Here is a 20,877-nt window from a genome sequence, read left to right as displayed (position 1 = left end):
GATCGTGTATAATATATTGAAATGATTGCCGTGTATGAGTTATGAATGCTCGTATAGAGTCGTGTAGGAGTCGTGAAGAATCGATAGCATCCGTTGGCCACAAACTAATGCAAATTAAGCAATTGGGGCTCATAACGCACCAACTTTTTGAATGACCCTCGTAGTTGAATGTGAATTTTTGATGGCATACAGAAGTCGGTGCAGCATGAGAGCAATGTTTGTCAATGTATAAGAGCCAATGTGATACTATTGTAATAAACCTATAAAGCAGATCAATTTGAGTAGACCCACGTATTTTGTGGGGACTGTCAGGAGGTTCAGCCGTTATCTTTACTAATCATTTCTTGTGATCTATTTCCAACGTACTCAGGTTCAAAAATAGAAGAATTCGGGGCCTCAGATAAGGGTAGGATATGGGTATATATACTATATATCCCCTCAGCTCAGATTCCATACGAAGTTCGGTAATAGATCATATCGAATATATGGGATTTTTCATGTCTATTGACTATTCGTATGACGGTCACTTCACCTCTTAGTTATTAGCTCTCGCAAGAAGTGTACTGACTCCCAAACGAATAATTTATATATGAAAAGGCATGACAAATCAGATGTATTCGGATTGGGTCTACTGCTGAACTTCGTACGGTATCTTGCTCAACGTCGGACACTTAACACCCAGTTCTACATACCACTCTGCTGTATCAATATGAAAATTATCGATCACTTTCTTACGGAAGCACAGCAGGGACATTTGATTTTCTTATAAATTATCTCGTGATAGAAAAAAAAATACAAAAAAGACAAAACAACAACGAAAAACTATTACGTGGCCACGAGATAATTTATTTAAACAAATCAAAAAGTTATCGCGTGGCCGCGTGACAGCTTTTTTGTTTTAGTTTCGTTTTCCCTTTTTCTCCACGTGACTACGAGTAATACTACTACTACTACTGCTACTACTACTACTGTAACCAATATAACAAACACACCCACTACCTTTATCTCTACCACTACAACCAACACCTCTACTATTACTGTCAACACCGCTTCTACCACCAACACCACTACTACTACTACCAACAACGCTACAACGCTACTACCACCACCGCCTCTTCTGCTACCAACACCGCTACCAGCACAAACACTATTTCTACTACCAACATTACTACAGCCACCAACACCACTTCTACCACCAACATCGCTACTACCACTAACACTACTACTACTTCAAACACCACTTCTACAACCAACACCGTTATTATCACCAACACTACTACTACTACCAAAATAACTACTACCACCAACACCACTTCTACTACTACCAACACCACTTCTACCGCCAATACCACTACAAATACCAACATCGCTACTACCACCAACACCGCTTTTACTACCAAACCACTACTATCACCAAGACCACTACTACCACCAACACCGTTACTACCACTAACACCACTTTTTCTACCAACATCGCTACTACTACAAACATCGCTTCTACTACCAAAAACCACTACTACCACCAGCACCACTACTACCACCAACACCACTTCTACTACCAACGCCGCAACTACTACCAATGCTGCTATTACCACCAACACCACTGCTAGCATCAATACCAATACTACTACCAACGACGCTACTACCACCAACACCGCTACTACCACAAACACCACTACTACTACCAAACCATTTCTACTACTACCACCACAACTATTTCATGAAACCAGAATGTTTCAACTTTTAGACGGCACACTGCTATTATTTGGATCTGACATATACTCAAACGAAAGCAATTCACAAATTACTTTAGCGGTATATGAATTAATCATAAATTCTAATCGTTTTCAGTGAGAATAGCGACAACTTGTTATTTCTAACAGTACCTAGCATTTGATATTGATTCAAACCTCAATTTATCTAAAACGAATACAGTTACTCCTGCCCTTACCTAGCTTCTGGGAAACAGATCCATGAGGAAAATTAGCAATATCAACATCATATCTAACATTAAACTAGCTATATTTTATGATGGCATATTTCTGCCAGCCACATATCCACTTATTTATGTAGACAGTTTTCTCTAAAAATGTCACATATCCAGTTATTATCTGGCAAGTGGCAAAATTGCATGTTATCCAGATAATTTAGATAACGGGACAAAACTGCCTATTGGTGCCCACTTCTGCCATCCACATATTCACATAAATAAGTGGTTATTTTGAAAGTTTTCATGATGTCCAATTAATATTCGTACCCGAATTGGAGATTAACGGTTAGATATTTCGTCCCCTATACGGAATTGTCACGGTATAGAATATTGAAACGGGGAGAAATGTATAGACAGCCGGGTAGCTCAGTCGGTAGAGCATTGGAACGGTATTCCGAAGCCCCTGGTTCGAGTCCCGGCCTGTCTGCACATTTTTCTCATCCTGTGACATTTGGCGCTCAACGTGGGTCCGTGAAGGCATTACACTGGTAAGTCTCCGACGCCTGTAATTGCTTGATTTATAAAGTACCAAAATGGTTGAGAAATATGCACGGTATAGAACCTGAATATTGAAACGTGTAGACGGCCGGATAGCTCAGTCGGTAGATTACTGGAACGTTATTTCGAGGCCCCGGGTTCAAGTCTCGGCCTGGCTTCACATTTTTCTCACCCTGTGACAGAATAAATGAGTGTGTACACACCTTATCCCACACCACCACCCCTAATGGTTTGTGACTAAAGTTAGGACTAGGAAAAAAAATTGTATAATTGTTACGCCCCTTTATGTATTTTCATTTATTCCGGAATGATATGGTACGATTACGGGATATTGTCAATCATAACTGACTAACTGACAAAAATCGAAATAACCAGTTGACGTAAGTGAATATGTGGATGGCAGTAATGGGCACTAACAGGCAGTTTTGTCCTGTTAAGATACTTAAGTGGATAACAAGCAGTTTTGTCACTTGCCAGATAATAACTGAATAAGTGACGTTTTTACGAAATATTTCGAGATAAATAAGTGGATATGGTCACCTCAGTGCAAAAAGTGGATAACCCCATTGACTTAAAGAAGGAGTTATTCACTTTTTGCGCTAAGGTGACGATATGTGGTTGGTGGCATATTTCTGCCAACCGCATATCCACTTATTTATGTAGACAGTTTCCTCTAAAAATGCCACATATCCAGTTATTATCTGGAAAGTGGCAAAATTGCGTGTTATCCAGATAATTAAGTTAACGGGACAAAACTGCCTGTTAGTGCCCACTTCTGCCATCCACATATTCACATAAATAAGTGGTTATTGTGAAAGTTTTCATGATATCAAGTTAATATTCGTACCCACAATGGAGATTAACGGTTAGACTTTTCGTCCCCTATACGGAATTGTCACGGTTTAGAATATTGATCCGGGGAGAAAATGTATAGACGGCCGGGTAGCTCAGTCGGTAGAGCATTGGAACGGCATTTCGAGGCCCCTGATTCGAGTCCCGATCTGGCTGCACATTTTTCTCATCCTGTGACATTTGGCGCCCGTGACGGCATTACACTGGTTAGTCTCCGACACCTGTAATTGCTTGATTTATAAAGTACCCGCTGAAATTCGAGTGGTTCGCAAATATGTCACGGTATAGAACTTGAATATTGAAACGGGGAGAGAATTGTATAGGCTGTCGGATAGCTCAGTCGTTAGATTACCGGAACAGTACTCCGAGACACCGGGTTCCAATCTCAGTTTGACGTCACATTTTTATTCACCCTGTGACAGAATGAATGCCCGGAGTGTATATCTATTTTATCCCCTACCACCACCCCTAATGGTTTGTGCCTATAGATAGGATTTGAAATTATAAATTTGCATAAGTGTTATGCCCCTTTATGTATTTTCATTTATTCCGTAATGATAGGGGACGATTACGGGATATTACCAATTATAACTGACTAACTGACAAAAGTCAAGATACCTACTTAACGTAAGTGAATGAATATGTGTATGGCAGTAGTAGGCACTAACAGGCAGTTTTGTCCTGTTAAGATACTTAAGTGGATAACAAGCAGTTTTGTCACTTACCAGATAATAACTGAATAAGTGACATTTTTACGAAACATTTCGAGATAAATAAGTGGATATGTGGTTGGCAGAAATATGCCACCATAATATTTATCCTTTTTTCCAGTTTTAGTCATACTTTAGTCTTTTCTTCTATCTTTTGTAATGCATGATATAATTGTTTATTTAGTAAAAATAATCAATTGTATGTAATAGTTAATTTTCAAAGGAAGAGCCGTTTACTTATGTTGGCAGAACTTGTGGCCCGACCCTATTGCTATAATTCAATTGATTGTTAATATCTATATGTTGCAGTAATTATACATATATATATATATGTTTAAACTACAACCAAAACCACTACCATCACCAACACCATTTCTACCACCAACACCACCACTACTACTAACACCGCTACACCACTACTACCCCCGACACTACTACTACTACCAATAACGCAACTACCACCAACACCCTTACTACCACCAACACCGCCACTACCACAAACACCGCTACTACCACTAACACCACTACTTCCACAAACACCGCTACTACCACAAACACCACTTCTACTACCAACACCACTACTACCACCAACACCACTATTACTACCAAAACCATTAATTCCACCATCACCACTTCTAACACCAACACCACTACCACTACCAACATCAATTCTATTACCAACACCGCTACTACCACCAACTCTTCTACTATCATTTCCACCATTACTACTACCAAACCACTTCTAATACCACTACCATTACTACCACCAAAACCGCTACCATCACCAACACCACAACTACAACCAACACCGCTATTACCACCAACACAGCTACTACCACAAACACCGCTACCATCACCAACTTCTTTACTACCACACCACTACTACCACATACGCCACTTCTACTACCAACACCACTACTACCGCCAATACCACTACTACCATCAACACTGCTATTACCACCAACACAGCATACTACCACCAACACCGCTATTACCACCAACACCGCTACTACCACCAACACTACTACTACTACTACTACTACTACTACTATTGCTACTACTACTACTATCACCAATATGACCACCACCACCACAACTACCACTACCATCAACATTACTACTTCTACCAACACGGCTATCACTTTCAATTCCACTATTACTACCGACACCACTACTACCACCAACACCAGTACTACTACCAACACCACTTCTCCTACCATCAACACCAATACTACCACCACCATCACTACCACTACCATCAACACCACTACTACAATCAACATTGCTCCTACCACCAACACAACCACCACTACAACCACTACTTCTATTACTACTACGACTGTTACTACTTCTACTACTATCATCAATAGAACCACCAACGCTATTACCACTACCTCTACCACCAACACCACTACGACTACCAACACCACTACTACCACCAACACCACTACTACTACCAACATCGCTACTTCCATCAACGCCGCTTCTACTACAAACACCGCTACTACCACCAACACCATCACCACTACTACCACTACCACTACTACTACTACTTTTACCACTACCACTACAGCCACAACAACCACCACCACTAACGTCACCACTACTGCCACCACTACCACTACCAACATTACAACCAACACCACTACTTCCACTACCACTACCGCTATCTATCGCACTACCACCACCACTACTGCCACCACCATCACTACCACTATCTTAACAACTACTTCCACTATAAATAATACGACGACGACCACCACTACCACTACTACCACTACCATCATTGAGTTTAAAACATCATTATTAGACATTTTATCTGTTTAACATTAGTGTTCGAGAGACATCCGTTTGCATTGTAGGCATAGGCTGTAATATGTGGCGAGCCGAAATGCAGTGACGGGACTGATATCTATAAAAGTCACAGTCACACGTGCGACCATTATAATACATTTATTGCAAAGCAATCAACTTAAACAAATATAAGAGTAAACCTCTTATATTTGCATGGCCGACTCCAGCGGGGGTCCGGGGTGATCGGGTGCCGACCCCCTTCCTGGAATAAATATAATTTGTAGTTTCCTGTACTTTTATATCACAACATATGTGACATATACGTTTTGGTGTAAACTGTCAAAAATGATCAAACGAGTATGTCACATATGACAAATGTCAATTTCTAGTTCAAATAATATCACACACGTGTTATATACTCGCTCTGTGATATATACGGCCGAACAATGTTGCAGTTTTAGTAGATACATAGTTGTGATCTGTTCCGGTGTAGGGTGAAATGGGTGGACATGGAAAAAAGTGGACACAAGGTCATGTGCGCATGCGCTAATCTATATAAAGTTAATGGGCGGAGTGCGCTAAATATAATCTCAGGGTACATCTCAAAACCTAATATGACTGGTTTACTGATTGATAAAAACGACCAGTAACAAATAAATATCCTCTGGATTCAAGGCATTTAAGTTACCGTGTATAAATTGGGCTAATATACTATAGCTTGCTTATCTTAATACGACGGACATTGGTATCATCATAAGGGCTAAAATAGTTTCTGTGTTTTCCGGTTATATTTTACCTATATATAATGCGCAGCATGAAATCTCCAGCGAATAGTGATAATTGCGGGTTCGAGTCCAGTCAGAGATTTTTTTTTTCATTTTGTCTTTTACTTTGTAATTGTTTCGTGATCTTATAATAACTGAAATATGTAAACAGTATATACAGTTGTATGCTTATAAAATTCCTGGGAAATATGTGGACACGACACATATGAGACACAGCTAATAAAATGGTAGACACAGTAAGAATCTCATGGGAAAGAAGCGGACACGACATTGAAACACAGCTGAGTAACTTGTAGACATACTAAGAATCTTCTGTGAGATAAATGGACATGACATATATGAGACACAGCTGAGGAATTAGTAGACATACTAACTATCCACTGAGAAATAAGTGGACGTGTGAGGCAGAGATGAGTAACTGGTAGATATACTAAATATTCTCCTGAGAAATAAATGGACACAACACACATAAGACACAGCTGACGAAATGGTAGAAATAGTAAGAATCTTCTGGTAAATAAGTGGACACGACATATATGTAACACAGCTGAGTATATGGTAGACATTATAAGAATCTTCTATGAGATAAGTGGACACGATATATAGGAGACACATCTGCGAAATTGGTAGACATAATGATTATACTGGGAAATAAGTGGACATCATATATACGAGGCACACCTGAGGAATTGGAACACAAAATAAGACATAGCTGATGAACTGGTTAACATAATACGAAATTGAAGAATCACCTGGGAAAAATATGGATATGATATTTTTCAGACGCGGCTGCGGGATATGTATACATGATAAGAATCACGCCAGGGAAATATGCCGACACGAAATATATGAGACACAGTAGAGGAATTCGTAGACATAACAATAATCCACTAGGAAATAAATGGAAAACATGATAATTTACATATGATATACAGCCGAAAACTTGGTAGACATAATAAGAAACTTGTGGGAAATAAGTGGACATATGACACAGAACTGAGAAAGGTAGACAAAATAAGAAACTTGTGGGAAATAAGTGGACATTTTAGAGAATGCTGAGGAATGTGTAGACAAAATAAGAATCCCTTGGGAAATAAATAGACATAAGCGACAGAGCTGAGAAATAGGAAAACATAATTAGAAACTTCTGGGAAAAAAGAGTACATATGAGACAGAGCTGAGGAAATAATAGACAAAATAAGAAACTTGTGAGAAATAAATGGACATATGAGGCAGAGCTGAGGAATAGGCAGACAAGATTAGAGCCTTCTGGGAATAAAGCGGATAAATGAGACAGAGCCGAGAATTAGTAGACGAATTAGTATACAAAATAAGAAACTTATGGGGAAATAAGTGGACATACAGAACTGAAGAACTGGTAGACAATATAAGAATCCCCTGAGATATAAGTGGACATATGAGACAGAACTAATGAATTGGTAGACAATTTAAGAATCCCCTGAGGAATAGGAAGACAATATAAGAATCCCCTGGTAAATAAGTGGACATATGAGACAGAGCTGAGAAATTGGTAGCCAATTTAAGAATCCCCTGAGGAATAGGAAGACAATATAAGAATCCCTTGGGAAATAAGTGGACATATGCGACAGAGCTGGGGAATAGGAGTACAAAATTAGACACTTCTAGAAAAAAAGTGGACATATGACACAGAACTGAGGAATTGGTAAACAATATATGAAACCCTTGGATATAAGTGAATATATGAGACAGAGCTGAGAAATTGGCAGACAATATAAGAATTTCCTGAGAAATAAGTGGACATATGCGACATAGCTGAGGAATAGGAGTACAAAATTAGAAACTTCTAGGAAAAAAGTAGATATAAGACACAGAGCTGAGGAAATGTAGACAAAAGAAAGTAAGAAACTTGTCGGAAATAAATGGACATATGAGGCAGAGCTGAAGAATAGGCAGGCAAGATTAGAACCGTCTGGGAATAAAGCGGATAAATGAGACAAAGCCGAGAAATTAGTAGACATAATGAGAAACCTGAGGAAAATAGGTAGACATATGAGACAGGACTGACGAATTGGTAGACAAATTAAGAATTATCTGGGATATAAGTAGACATATGAGGCAGATCTGAGGAATGGTCAGACAATATAAGAATCCCTTGGCAAATAAGTGGACATATCAGACAGAACTGAGGAATTGGTAAACAATATAAGAATCACCTGGGATTAAAGTGGACGTATGAGTCAGAACTGAGGGATTGGTAGACAAAATAATAATCTCCTGGGATTTTAGTTAGTGGACATATGAGACAGAACTGAGGGATTTGTAGACAATATAAGAATCCCCTGGGAGGTAAGTGGACATATGAGACAGAGCGAGGAATTGGTAGACAATATAAGAATCCCCTGGGAAATAAGTGGACATACGCGACAGAGCTAATATATTGGTAGACAATATAAGAATCCCCTGGGAAATAAGTGGACATATGAGACAGAGCTGAGGAAAAGGTACACAAGATAAGAAATTTCTGGGAGACTGGGCTGAGGAATAATCCACTGGGATATAAGTGGACATATGAGACAGAACTGAGGAACTGGTAGACAATATACGATTCCCCTAGGATATAAGTGGACATATGAGACAGAACTGTTAGACAATAAAAGAATCACCAGGGATATAAGCAGACATAATTGAGAGAGAACTGAGTAAGTGGTAAACAATATAAGATTCTCCTAGCATATAATTGGACATATGAGACAGAACTGAGAAACTGGTAGACAATATAAGAGTCCCCAGGAAAATAAGTGGACATATGGGACAGAACTGTGAAATTGGTAGACATTATAATAATACCCTGGTAAAAAAGTGGACATATGAGACAGAACTGAGAAATTGGTAAACAATTAAAGAATCCCCTGGGATAAAAGTGGACATATGAGACAGAACTGAGGAACAGGTAGACAATAAAAGAATCCTCTAGGATATGAATGGACATATGAGACAGAACCGATGAACTGGTAGACAAAATAAGATTCCCTTAGGATATAAGTGGACAAAACTGAGGCATTTGTAGAACAAATCATAATATTCTTTGAAATAAGTGGACATATAAAACAGAGCTGAGGAATGTAAAGAAAAGATAAGAATTTTCTGTGAAATAAGTGGACATATGAGACAGAGACTGAGGAATTGGTAGACAACACAAGAATCCCCTGGGAAATAAATGGAAATTCAAGACAGAGCATATGAATTTGTAGACAGTAAAAGAATCCCCTGGGATATAAGGATATAAGTGGAAATATGAGACAGAACTGAGAAATTGGTAGACAAGATAAGATTCTCCTGGGATATAAGTGGACATATGAGACAGAACTGAGAAATTGGTAGACAATATAAGATTCTCCTAGGATATAAGTAGACATATGAGGCAGAACTGAGATATTGGTAGACAATTAAAGAATCCCCTATGACATAAGTGGACATATGAGACAGAACTAAGAAATTGGTAGAAAATATAAGAATCCCCTATGATATAAGTGGACATTTGAGACAGAACTGAGAAATTGGTAGATAAAATAAGATACCTGTGGGAAGTGAGTGGACATATAAAACAGAGCTGGGAAATCGGTGGACAAAATAAGAAACTTGTGGGGAAAAAGGTGGACATATAAAACAGAGCTGGGGACATTATAGACAAAATAAAATACTTGTGGGAAATAAGTGGACACATGAAACAGAGCTGTGGAATTGGTGGACAAAATAAGAAACTTGCGTGAAAAAGGTGGACATATAAAACAAAGCTGGGGACTTTATGGACAAAATAAGGAACTTGTGGGAAATAAGTGGACATATGAAACAGAGCTGGGGAATTGGTGGACAAAATACGAAACTTGTGGGAAAAAGGTGGACATATAAAACAGAGCTGGGGACTTTATGGACAAAGTAAGGAACTTGCGGGAAATAAGTGGACATATGAAAACAGAGCTGGGGAATTGGTAGACAAAATACGAAACTTGTGGGGAAAAGGTGGACATATAAAACAGAGCTGGTGACTTTATGGACAAAATAAGAAACTTGTGGGAAATAAGTAGACATATAAGATAGATCTGAGGAATTGGTAGACATAATAAGAAATTTGTAGAAAATAAGTGGACACATAAGACAGATATAAGACAAAAATAAGTGGGTATATGAGACACGGCTGAGGAATTGGTAGACAAACTAAGAAACATGCAGAAAAAAGTGTACATATAAAACAGAGCTGGGGATTTAGTAGACAAAATAAGTAACTCGTGGGAAAAAGGTGGACATATTAAACAGAGCTGGGGAATTGGTGGACCAAAAAAAGAAACCTCTGTAAAATTAATGGAAACAATATTTATGAGACACAGCTGGTGAATTACTAAACATAATAAGATTCAAGTAAGTAGATATGATATATATTAGACAGCCGAAAGGAATTAAAAGACATAAAAACTTTCGTAAAAAAGTGGACAGGCTAATGATATACGAGTCATAGCAGAGGAATTGGCAGACATAAGTTGAATCCTCTGAAATATTTTATATACATCTTGTATGTTTTGGGTCTAAATTATGAGGTACTGGAGGGGTTCTTCTATTCAAATTGTTCTCATCACGACAACCATTTCCGCAGTTGTGTCAGATATATATTGAATCCACTTATTTCTATATAGAATATTGTTAAGCATAGCATTTCTCAGCATTGTTACATATATATCGTGTCCACTTATTTACCAGTTGACTTTGTCTACCAGTTCATCAGTTGGGTCTTATTGTACATCGTTTTTATATTTCCTAGAACTTTCTTATGATGCCTACCATTGCCTCAGATGTGTCTGCTAAATATCGCGTCCACTTATTTCTAAATAAAATGTTATTAAGCATAGCTTTTCTTTGCAGTGCCTTATATACATCGTGTCCACTTATTTTCCAGGCGATGATTTTTCCACAAATTCATGTTGTGTCTCATTATACCTCGTTTTCATTATTTCCTAGAACTTACTTATCATGACTACTATATCTTCAGATGTGTCTGGTATATATCGCGTATATATTTTTCTAAATAGAATATTATTATGTATAGCATTTCTCAGCAGAGTCTAATAGATGAGCCGTGCCATGAGAAAACCAACATAGTGGGTTTGCGACCAGCATGGATCCACACCAGCCTGTGCATCCGCGCAGTCTGGTCAGGCTCCATGCTGTTCGCTTTTAAAGCCTACTGGAATTGGAGAAACTGTTAGCGAACAGCATGGATCCTGACCAGACTGCGCGGATGCGCAGGCTGGTCTGGATCCTTGCTGGTCGCAAACCCACTATGTTGGTTTTCTCATGGCACGGCTCATATACATTGTTCACTTATTTTCAAGATGGTTATTATATTTGGAAAACCATGACACTATATTTGAACTTTTCTCATCATGACTACCATTTCCTCAGGTGTGTCAGGTAAATATTGCGTCCACTTATTCCTATATAGAATGTTATTAAGCATAGCCTTTCTCAGCATTGTCTTATATATATCGTGTCCACTTAATTACCAACTGGTTTTGTCTACCAGTTCATCAATTGTTTCTCATTGTAGATCTACATCGTTTTCATTTTTCCTAGAACTTTCTTTTCATGTCTACCATTTTCTCAGATGTGTCTGGTATATATCGCGTCCACTTGTTTCTAAACAGAATATTATTAAATATAAGATTTTTCAGCAGTTTCTAATATATATAGTGTGCACCTATTTCCCAGATGCTTGTTATTATGTCTGGAAAACCCTGAAACTATATTAAAACTTTATAATATCTTCAGACATTTTAACCTACATTCAACTTTGAGCTTTAGTTATTAATATATCAGTCAAATTTATACACGGAAGCTTTAACTAATGTCATGAGTCAAGCCAAGATTTATTGGTCAGTGGCCGTTGTATTAGTCAGCGAACTAGTCAAGTTAGGTTTTGAGATGCTCCCTGAAGTTATATTTAGCGCACTCCGGTCATAAGCAATATATAGGTTTGCGCATGCGCATTTGACCTTATGACCACTTTTTTCACGGATCCACTTATTTCACCCCACACCGGTTTCTTATTGTACAGAATGCTAGTATACCGTCTCATATCTGACAAACGTCTCCTTACGCAACAGCTGTGATCTTAGGCTCATACATATCAGTTAGTTAGAAGATAGTTAGAAGAAGAAGGCTATGGCAAGATCTTTTGCTCACCGAATTTGAAAATTGTAAATATAAATCTTTGAATGGCTAAAATTGCATACAAACATACATTTAACACATACCTATTAAAGTATTTGTCATTGATATCTCCGGAAGTCATAAAACAATCTTAGACTATTTAATACTAGTAACTGTTATGCCTTATCTCAGTATTGACTAATGATTGAACTATTCTACAATAATTCAAAAGTTTTTTTGTCGTTGTTTTTCCAAGTTCTTACATTATTGAATGTTTTTCTATTATTTTTTATGTTCATGTGGCGTCATTTTTAAATACGACTACGTACTGCTGCTCCAGACGAAGCGTTTTGTACTTAAGATTCAAATGACCGATAGACGTTCATTTTGACGGAGACGTCACGTAAAATATATTCGCATGGTGACGTAACATTCGATATTCTGTTGAAGAAATTTATTTACTTTTACGTTGTCAAATAACCTCCAAATCTGTACTGTATGCCGAAATACTATCTTGATACAGTTGCTAACGGATGCGGTACAGATTATTACGCTACAGGTCAACGTAAAGATAGTAATAGAGATCAATCAATGACAACAAATATTAATCCTATCCCGCATTTACCTGTACTCCTGCATGACACAGGTTAATAGGAATAATGACTTAAACTTACGGTTAGAAACTTAAGTGATAAGTCATTTTATAGTAATGTCAATGTTCATGGCAAATACTGAAGAGTTTTTTCTTGTTTTTCGGCGACGCCGTCTAAATTCGTTTTCGCTACCTATGCCACGTGACTTCAGTTTGCAAATCAAACTACTTAATAACGCATTATAGATAATTTATCAGAATGGAAGATTTATGCAACACTCTGCCTGATTGGACGAGAGTGTCAATTTCTTTCACTCTGTTGATTGTGCTACGCTGAGTGAAATGTAGACAAAGCGTTTATCCTAAACGACGCTGTTCGCAGTTTTAAAGCTAACTTTGGCTCAGTATATTTAGCAAGAATATTGATATATCTCAAAATGATAAGTAAGTTTAATAAATATGATAAAAACCTGTTCAAATACTAACATATATCAAATTAAAGAAAGAGCTGAATACGGTCTGCGTATCACATGAATAAGGGTGTGATAAGAGTCTTTTATGTAGAGAAGTGCTTTTTAAAAGATTTTCCTTGTTACAATTGTCGTCTGTATATGAAAAGTTTTCTTGCTTTTGTGACTTATTCAGATTGCATATTAAAATGAGTACTTGTTTGCTTTGATATAGTTGTTATAAATTATTTAACTGATTTATTATATATGAATATTTTTCTTTAGTATGGTATGCAAATATTGAACTCAGCTGAAATTTGTTTCATTATATATATGCTATATAATGACTGAATCTCATTACACTGAAACGAAGGTACGCTGCATACAGTTTATCTATGTGGTATGAATACGGTCAAACTTTGCTTATGAAACAGAAATATTGAAATAATTACAATTGTATGTTTTGCTTGACCTTCACTTTTTTATAGGTGTGACGTCATTGTCCAAAGACTCATGAATAGCGAATATGCATTTGTTAAAGCGGGATCAGTTGGCCTATTTTAGAAATAAATAAAAATAATAAATAAAAAAATCCTTTAATTGATTTTTTCTCATGTATTCTAATCAAACTTGATTTGTAGCATCTTTGTTAGACCCGCAGTCAACTTTGTTCAGCTGGGACATTTGACCTCTTTTAGGGGCTGCTAGAGCTAAAACTATAAATGCCTTTATACAGCGTCTCATGAACAGCTGGGTGGATCTTTGTCATACTTGGTTTGGAGCATCATTATAAGGTCCTCTTCCAAATTTATTTATATAGGAACTTGGGTCCTATTTGGGACCACTATAGCTAAAAGCAGATATGCCTTTCTTCGCATTAACCACTAAAATGTAATGGAGTTTTATCAAACTCGATGTGTAACAATTTCGTAAGGTCTCCTGCTATTTTGTTACAAATGGGGATAGGGACCAATTAAGCTAAATATATAAACACGTTTAATGACCTCTTCCCATGAACCGCTTCATGAATCTTCATCAAACTACTGCTGTAATTATTCGTCTAAGGATAAACGAAACAAAACTGCAACCCTACAAAACCTTTGCAAAAAATTAAAAGAGAACCATTTAAATTGTTAAAGTGCGGTGTTTAGTTTTACAATTTGAAAAATGTTAGATGAAAGATGAATGTTAGATGAAAAATCATAAACCTCTTTCCTTATTACAATTCGCCGACCATCATTTTTAAAGATATTTCTTGTTATATATGATATGTAATTTGGTACAAATAACATTATATGCAAATTTCAGCTTAAATACTGGAAAAGCATTTACTTTCGCTGGGTCAAAATTTCTCGAATTTGAAATTTTGAGTATGTTCGTAAGGTTTTATTTACGCGAAATTATGAAAATGGTATCATACCTAAATTTGAATTATAAATGGTGAAAATATTACGCGATCTTTAATTTTCGCGAAATGTAGGGCCTCGCGAATACAGCGAAAATTAAACCCTCGCGAAATTTTCTGCTTTTACACTAGCGCCTCTGATTTTATTTTATAAGCCTTAAAACATTTTCTAACGTCACACAATAATCGTGTATATGACAATTTTTTTTCCATTGAGATAAGTTTTTCCCGCAATAATCCAGTTATAATTTGGGTTTAAATACCAATGACTTGATTGGTAGGACTATCTGCAAGAGCAGCTACATGGAAATTAAATATTAAGAAGTTTTAGAAAATCTTAAATAATATGCTTCAAAATGATCAAATCAAGACTTAGGTATAATGCTACAATATCAACAACCAGCATTATTTCTTTAATTGTTTTTCATAATCTAAAATTTTAGGTTCCTTCTCTATAATACGGAAGAAAAACTGAAGTCGAAACAGCATAGACAAGTAGAAAATCCTGTTATAAAAACGCGTTTAAACAATTAGTATCGTTTAGTTGACAGTGCGTAAATTACTGGTGTAGTAAATAAATATAAATAATAAGATTGCAAGGCATATATTTTTCATTTCCAGGAGGTAAGTTTTGTTTTTGCACATAATTCATTTCGGTCTTGAGCTAGTTTAAAGCAGCTGGAATTCAGCTATTTATAGAGATAAAAACAACGAAATGCAACTTTGTCCTGATAATTTAAGAAAATATATTCTTTTATCTCTAGACCATATCATTTCTTTTCAACATTTTATTTCATCATCATGATCGTGTCACATTTTAAGGGTTATGACGTTCTATGTATGTGTTGTTTTGCAAGACTTGAGTTTCACTTGAAGTGTATGGTATTTCTATCTAATACAGTATATATGATGGCACCATTAACCGGGGGTTTGAACCTCTATATGCAGCCCGTCTGGGCGTACCAGGTGCTTAAAGCACTGGTATTGGCAATAGGGGTAAATCGACTTCAAGGGGAGGGGTGCGGTCATGGCCATTTGTTACAATAAGGCCGTAAATATTATCATTGTTCATTGATGATCTTGTTGTAATAACTATTATTTTTTATCATTATGTACAACGCCATTGAATATATCATTTATAAAAACGCGTTTAATCAAATTGTTCAGTTTCAGTTTTGTGATTGCATAGTTCATGTTTTGTTATTTTCCTACATATCTGCGATATGTCACATGTTTAACTGTAAAGCGCCTTTGAATGTATATTCCATATGAAAAAGGCGCTCAACAAATCTGGTATAATAATAATAATAAACATACTCATTTTCAGATAATGACCCGTACAGGAACAAACATGATATTTGGAATGTATACATATATTGTTATTGTCACATGTCTTTCAATCACGTGCGTATGTTTGTTGGAAGATGAAAAATGCACGTTCGAATCGGACATGCTCACATGCGACAACATGGTTCCGCCCACAGTGCCGCCAGGTGTAACGGAAGTGTATATAACTATTGACAGTTACACTGTGTATTTTGAAGACGAGATGTTCGCTGATAAAAGCTGGGAGACAGTAAGTGTATTAGATATATACGCGCAATCCTATGAACGGAAACCAAATTTTCATGTTAGATTTCAAGATGGATGTTTCAAGTCCTTACCTAAGCTTACAGAACTTCGTTTCCACGGAGACAGAATATCTTTCTTTGATGCAGAAGCACTCGCAAGCAATGATCATTTAAAAGTGCTTGAATTTTCATCGTGTCCATTGATGGAATTTGATTATTTTCTTAAATCCCTTTTAAGAGTAAACATAACGATAGATAAACTAACACTGAGTCATATCTCAAGCGGAAGTGGTGACTATTGTAAAATTGATGACCAGTTTATCCAGATGATAGCAAGATGCGGGGTTAGCAATTTAAATCTCAGCAACTCTAATGTTATTGTTCAAAGCATCCCAGATTTGCCAAAACGTCCTAACCCTTTGAGGAGCCTTGACTTGTCAAAAGTGTACTTCAGTCACCTTGGTATGAATAACGATATGAGAAGCATTTATGAAACATACGATTACCTCACGGATGGTCTAATTTCATTAAATGTTTCTGAATTTCCATTGGAGCGCTACATCCAACCAAAACCTCTTGATTCAAAAGATATTACTCATTGCGCTCAGCTAAACTACAAGAATATTAAATTCCTTTTTAAAATTGAAAACGTGTATGCTGATGCAATTTTTAAGTCGAACACAGTTATCATAGACAACATATTCATAAACATTTCAACTTGTTCGGTGAAGTTGAAAACATTTCAGTTTAGACGAAACCGTGTAAAATATGTTAATATGACACTTTACTTACCTACACAAAACAACGTTACCAAGTTTGATATATCATTCAACGAAATTATTTATTTTTCTCCATATGCATTCAAAACTGCAACATCTTTATTGACCCTGAATCTTGACAATAACAAGTTAGGACAAATGGAAAATCTACCAGAATTTGGCGAACTACTTCATGATTTAGCCTCGTTGAAGTATTTTAGTATTGCTGGAAATAGAATTTCAAGTTTACCTTACGACTTTTTTAGAGGTAATTCGTATTTACAAGTCGTAGACTTGTCGGAGAATATATTTGAGACAATTACATTCAAAGTAACCAATATGCACTATTTACTTGTGCTAAATTTAAGTTTTAATCGTATACATTTCCTTGAGGGAAAATCACTTGAAAATGTTCAGATATATTTAACGCGGTATGACAAAAACAAAGTTATTCTAGATTTTTCTGGAAACCCAATTGAATGCAGTTGTAAAAGTGTTAATTTTATAGAATGGATACTATCTGACTTACAACCGCATTTGAAACATAGGTACACGTGTGACATGGAAGGTAAGACAACTGAAATCGATGACCATTCCTTGCAAAAGTCAAAATACTATCTATGTTACCGCACCTGTATTATCGTGGCTGGTTCTATTTGTGCTTTCTTTATACTGCATCTCTGTGCGTCAGGCTGTGTTTTGCTGATTGTAACGAAAAAGATGCGAAGAGAAAAAAATGCTCAGGAGCTTTTTCTTAAGAACTTCTTAAAAAGAAGATTGAAGGAGCAATATCTTTGTCAGATCTCATATGCAAGTGAAGATGAAATCTGTGTTTTAGACACCATAAATCCTAATTTGAAACGCGCTTTAAACAAACATGTTGCAATTGAGCGTGATTGTATTTGTCTCGGAGACACGCATTTCAATTTGGGCCGTCCTATTATTGAGGAAATCCTACGGTGTATTTCCAAGTCATGTGTCATGATTTATGTGATCTCTGAATATTTCTGTCGGAGTCAGTGGTGTCAAATGGAATTGCGGGAAGCATATGAAATCAACAAACCAATTATATTGATTTTGAAAGGGGAAGTACCAGAAAATGAAATGCCAGACCTGCTGTCGACCATATTTAACCGGTATACCAGAGCAAAACTTGTCATCGAAGATGGACAATATAAGCTCATTCCGGACTGGAAATCTCTATGCGAGTCAATTATCAAGTTAGCTGCCAACAGTTATGTTGACAAGCTGAATAATGAAAAGCGAAAGAATAACAATAAGCAGGAGGATATAACCATTGTTTAAAATGTCATGTACATGCGTTTGGTGTAACTGCATTTCATTCATGCTTATACTGTATCTATTTATTAAGGTATTGTGTTGTAACACAGTAAAATCAGATGTAGGATAATTCGGAAGAAAGAAAAATATGAAATAAAGTAAGCTTCGTCGTATTTCCGACATTTTATTCACGTTTTAACGTAACGTAAAGTAACGTTTCGAGAATAACAAGACATTGTCTCTAGCTTTTATATACTTTAATTAAGCAAAGCAAGAAATACACAGTCATGATTCGCAATCTTTCTATTTATTTCACATAAAATTTGACAAGATTGTGATCATACAGGCAGAAATCATGCTTCCTGAAAAACGAACTAGAACATTGTTAGAGACCACTAATTGTTTTCCCATAGACATCCATTATAACATTATGGCCCTCCATAAATCGAAACATGTGTATCTAATCACATATTTTTCAAGAACTATTTTAGTTCCACCAAAATAACGGCCGAAAAACATGAATAGTGATACTTTATTTAAGTAATTTTCGTGTGAATGACATGACCTTCTGTTTACATGGAGGAATTCGTTCGATAAAACCTTTTACCAATTCACAAAAAATGTAGCAAGTTTTGTCAAAATGTACAATGAAATAGTGTAAATGCAGTTAACAATTTTATTTCTTTTTTTTTTAAATAATAACTTCTTGCATTTGTTTACTCTGGTATAAGCAAATACGTGAAGGAATCGACGGAAAGGTGTTGAAATTATTAAGATCCATGTTCGTGCGTGAGACACAATACATTATCAGAGTTTTTCAACTGCACCGTAGGATTATTTCAGGGGGACTGGATAACCTCACCGATTTTGTTTTGTCACTTTATAAATGACCCAGAAGTTGCTTACAGCAAAATATATTCTCGGGATTAACTTCAGTTGAATATACCTTATTATGTTTGCCGATGACTGTGTATTGCTAAGCGAAAACAGCCGAGGGGTTACCAATGCACTTACATCAATTAGAAACATATTGCAAAAAGTGGAATTTAAGTGTCAATATAGATAAAACGAAAATAATGGTGTTCCGTAAAGGCGGTCGTTTAGCCTGAAATGAGGAATGGACATATAACGGTCAGAAAATAAACATAATAGATAGTTTTAATTACCTAGGATTTGTACTGAGCACAGGTGGTTCTTTTCGCAAGGGACTAGAGACCTTAGCTGCTAAATCACTTAAAGCAATGTTTTCTCTAAGAAATTTGACTAAAGATTTGGCTTTGCCACTCAAAATTACATTTTATTTATTCGACACATATGTCGCACCCATACTCAGTTACTGTTCGGTGCTATGGGGATTTTTACAAGCAGAAAATATTGAAAGTGTCCACAGAAAATTCTTAAAGCGAACTCGTAATGTTAAAAGTCTACAAACTGCCTTGCATTATACGGAGAGACTGGAAAGTATCAGCTCATTATTAATAGGAAAGTCCATATAATTGTGAAATATTGGTTTAAACTTATGAATAGCTTTAACACCAATTGTATTTTAGATGCTGTATATAATAATATGCTTTATAGGTGTGAAAGAAAATAAAAATTCCTGGTTAACAAACGTTTGCATGCTTGTGTAATATTGTAATACGTATGTATTATTGATGATAAGCTGTACATGCTTAAGTCAAAATAAACCTATGTTCTGTTTTGTTCTGTTCAATTCTGTTCTGTTCATGAATGACCAATTAGAACACCGCACAAACATTACCTTATTCCCAGGTATACACTTACCTCATTCACAGTAATGTCCCTGTATTTTTTTTTATTTTTATTTTATTTTATTTTTTTTAAATGGTGGTCTCTGACCTATTGATTTCGTATCATATCTTCCTATTTTACAGTGTCATTGTCAAATATGATCCAATACCAAAATTGTTTTCATGAAATGTTCAGTTTTAAGAAAGATATGGACAGTTCACTTAAGTCACCCCCTGTCGCCCATATTCAGACCCTTT

The 20,877-nt window shown here is 36.3% G+C and overlaps 1 protein-coding gene across 2 annotated transcripts in view; it reads left to right on the top strand.

Annotated features, from left to right (window-relative positions):
- LOC123541134 (toll-like receptor 1) overlaps positions 1-20,570 on the top strand; it is a 161,492-nt gene extending 140,922 nt beyond the window's left edge. The window contains exons 1-2 of one of the 2 annotated variants that reach the window (XM_045326542.2): positions 15,758-15,882; positions 16,586-20,570. In XM_045326542.2, the coding sequence (XP_045182477.2) occupies positions 16,589-18,892 (2,304 nt within the window). In that variant the 5' untranslated portion in view covers positions 15,758-15,882; positions 16,586-16,588 and the 3' untranslated portion in view covers positions 18,893-20,570. Of the gene's footprint in view, positions 1-15,757; positions 15,883-16,585 lie in introns of those variants that run through there. The other variant, XM_053544918.1, reaches the window with a different exon arrangement.
- The last annotated feature ends 307 nt before the right edge of the window (positions 20,571-20,877 follow it).

The sequence above is a fragment of the Mercenaria mercenaria genome, chromosome 1, assembly GCF_021730395.1.
Source record: "Mercenaria mercenaria strain notata chromosome 1, MADL_Memer_1, whole genome shotgun sequence".
Taxonomy (NCBI): domain Eukaryota; kingdom Metazoa; phylum Mollusca; class Bivalvia; order Venerida; family Veneridae; genus Mercenaria; species Mercenaria mercenaria.
Note: the sequence above shows the minus strand (reverse complement) of the source record. Positions and strands in the feature narration are given on the sequence as shown.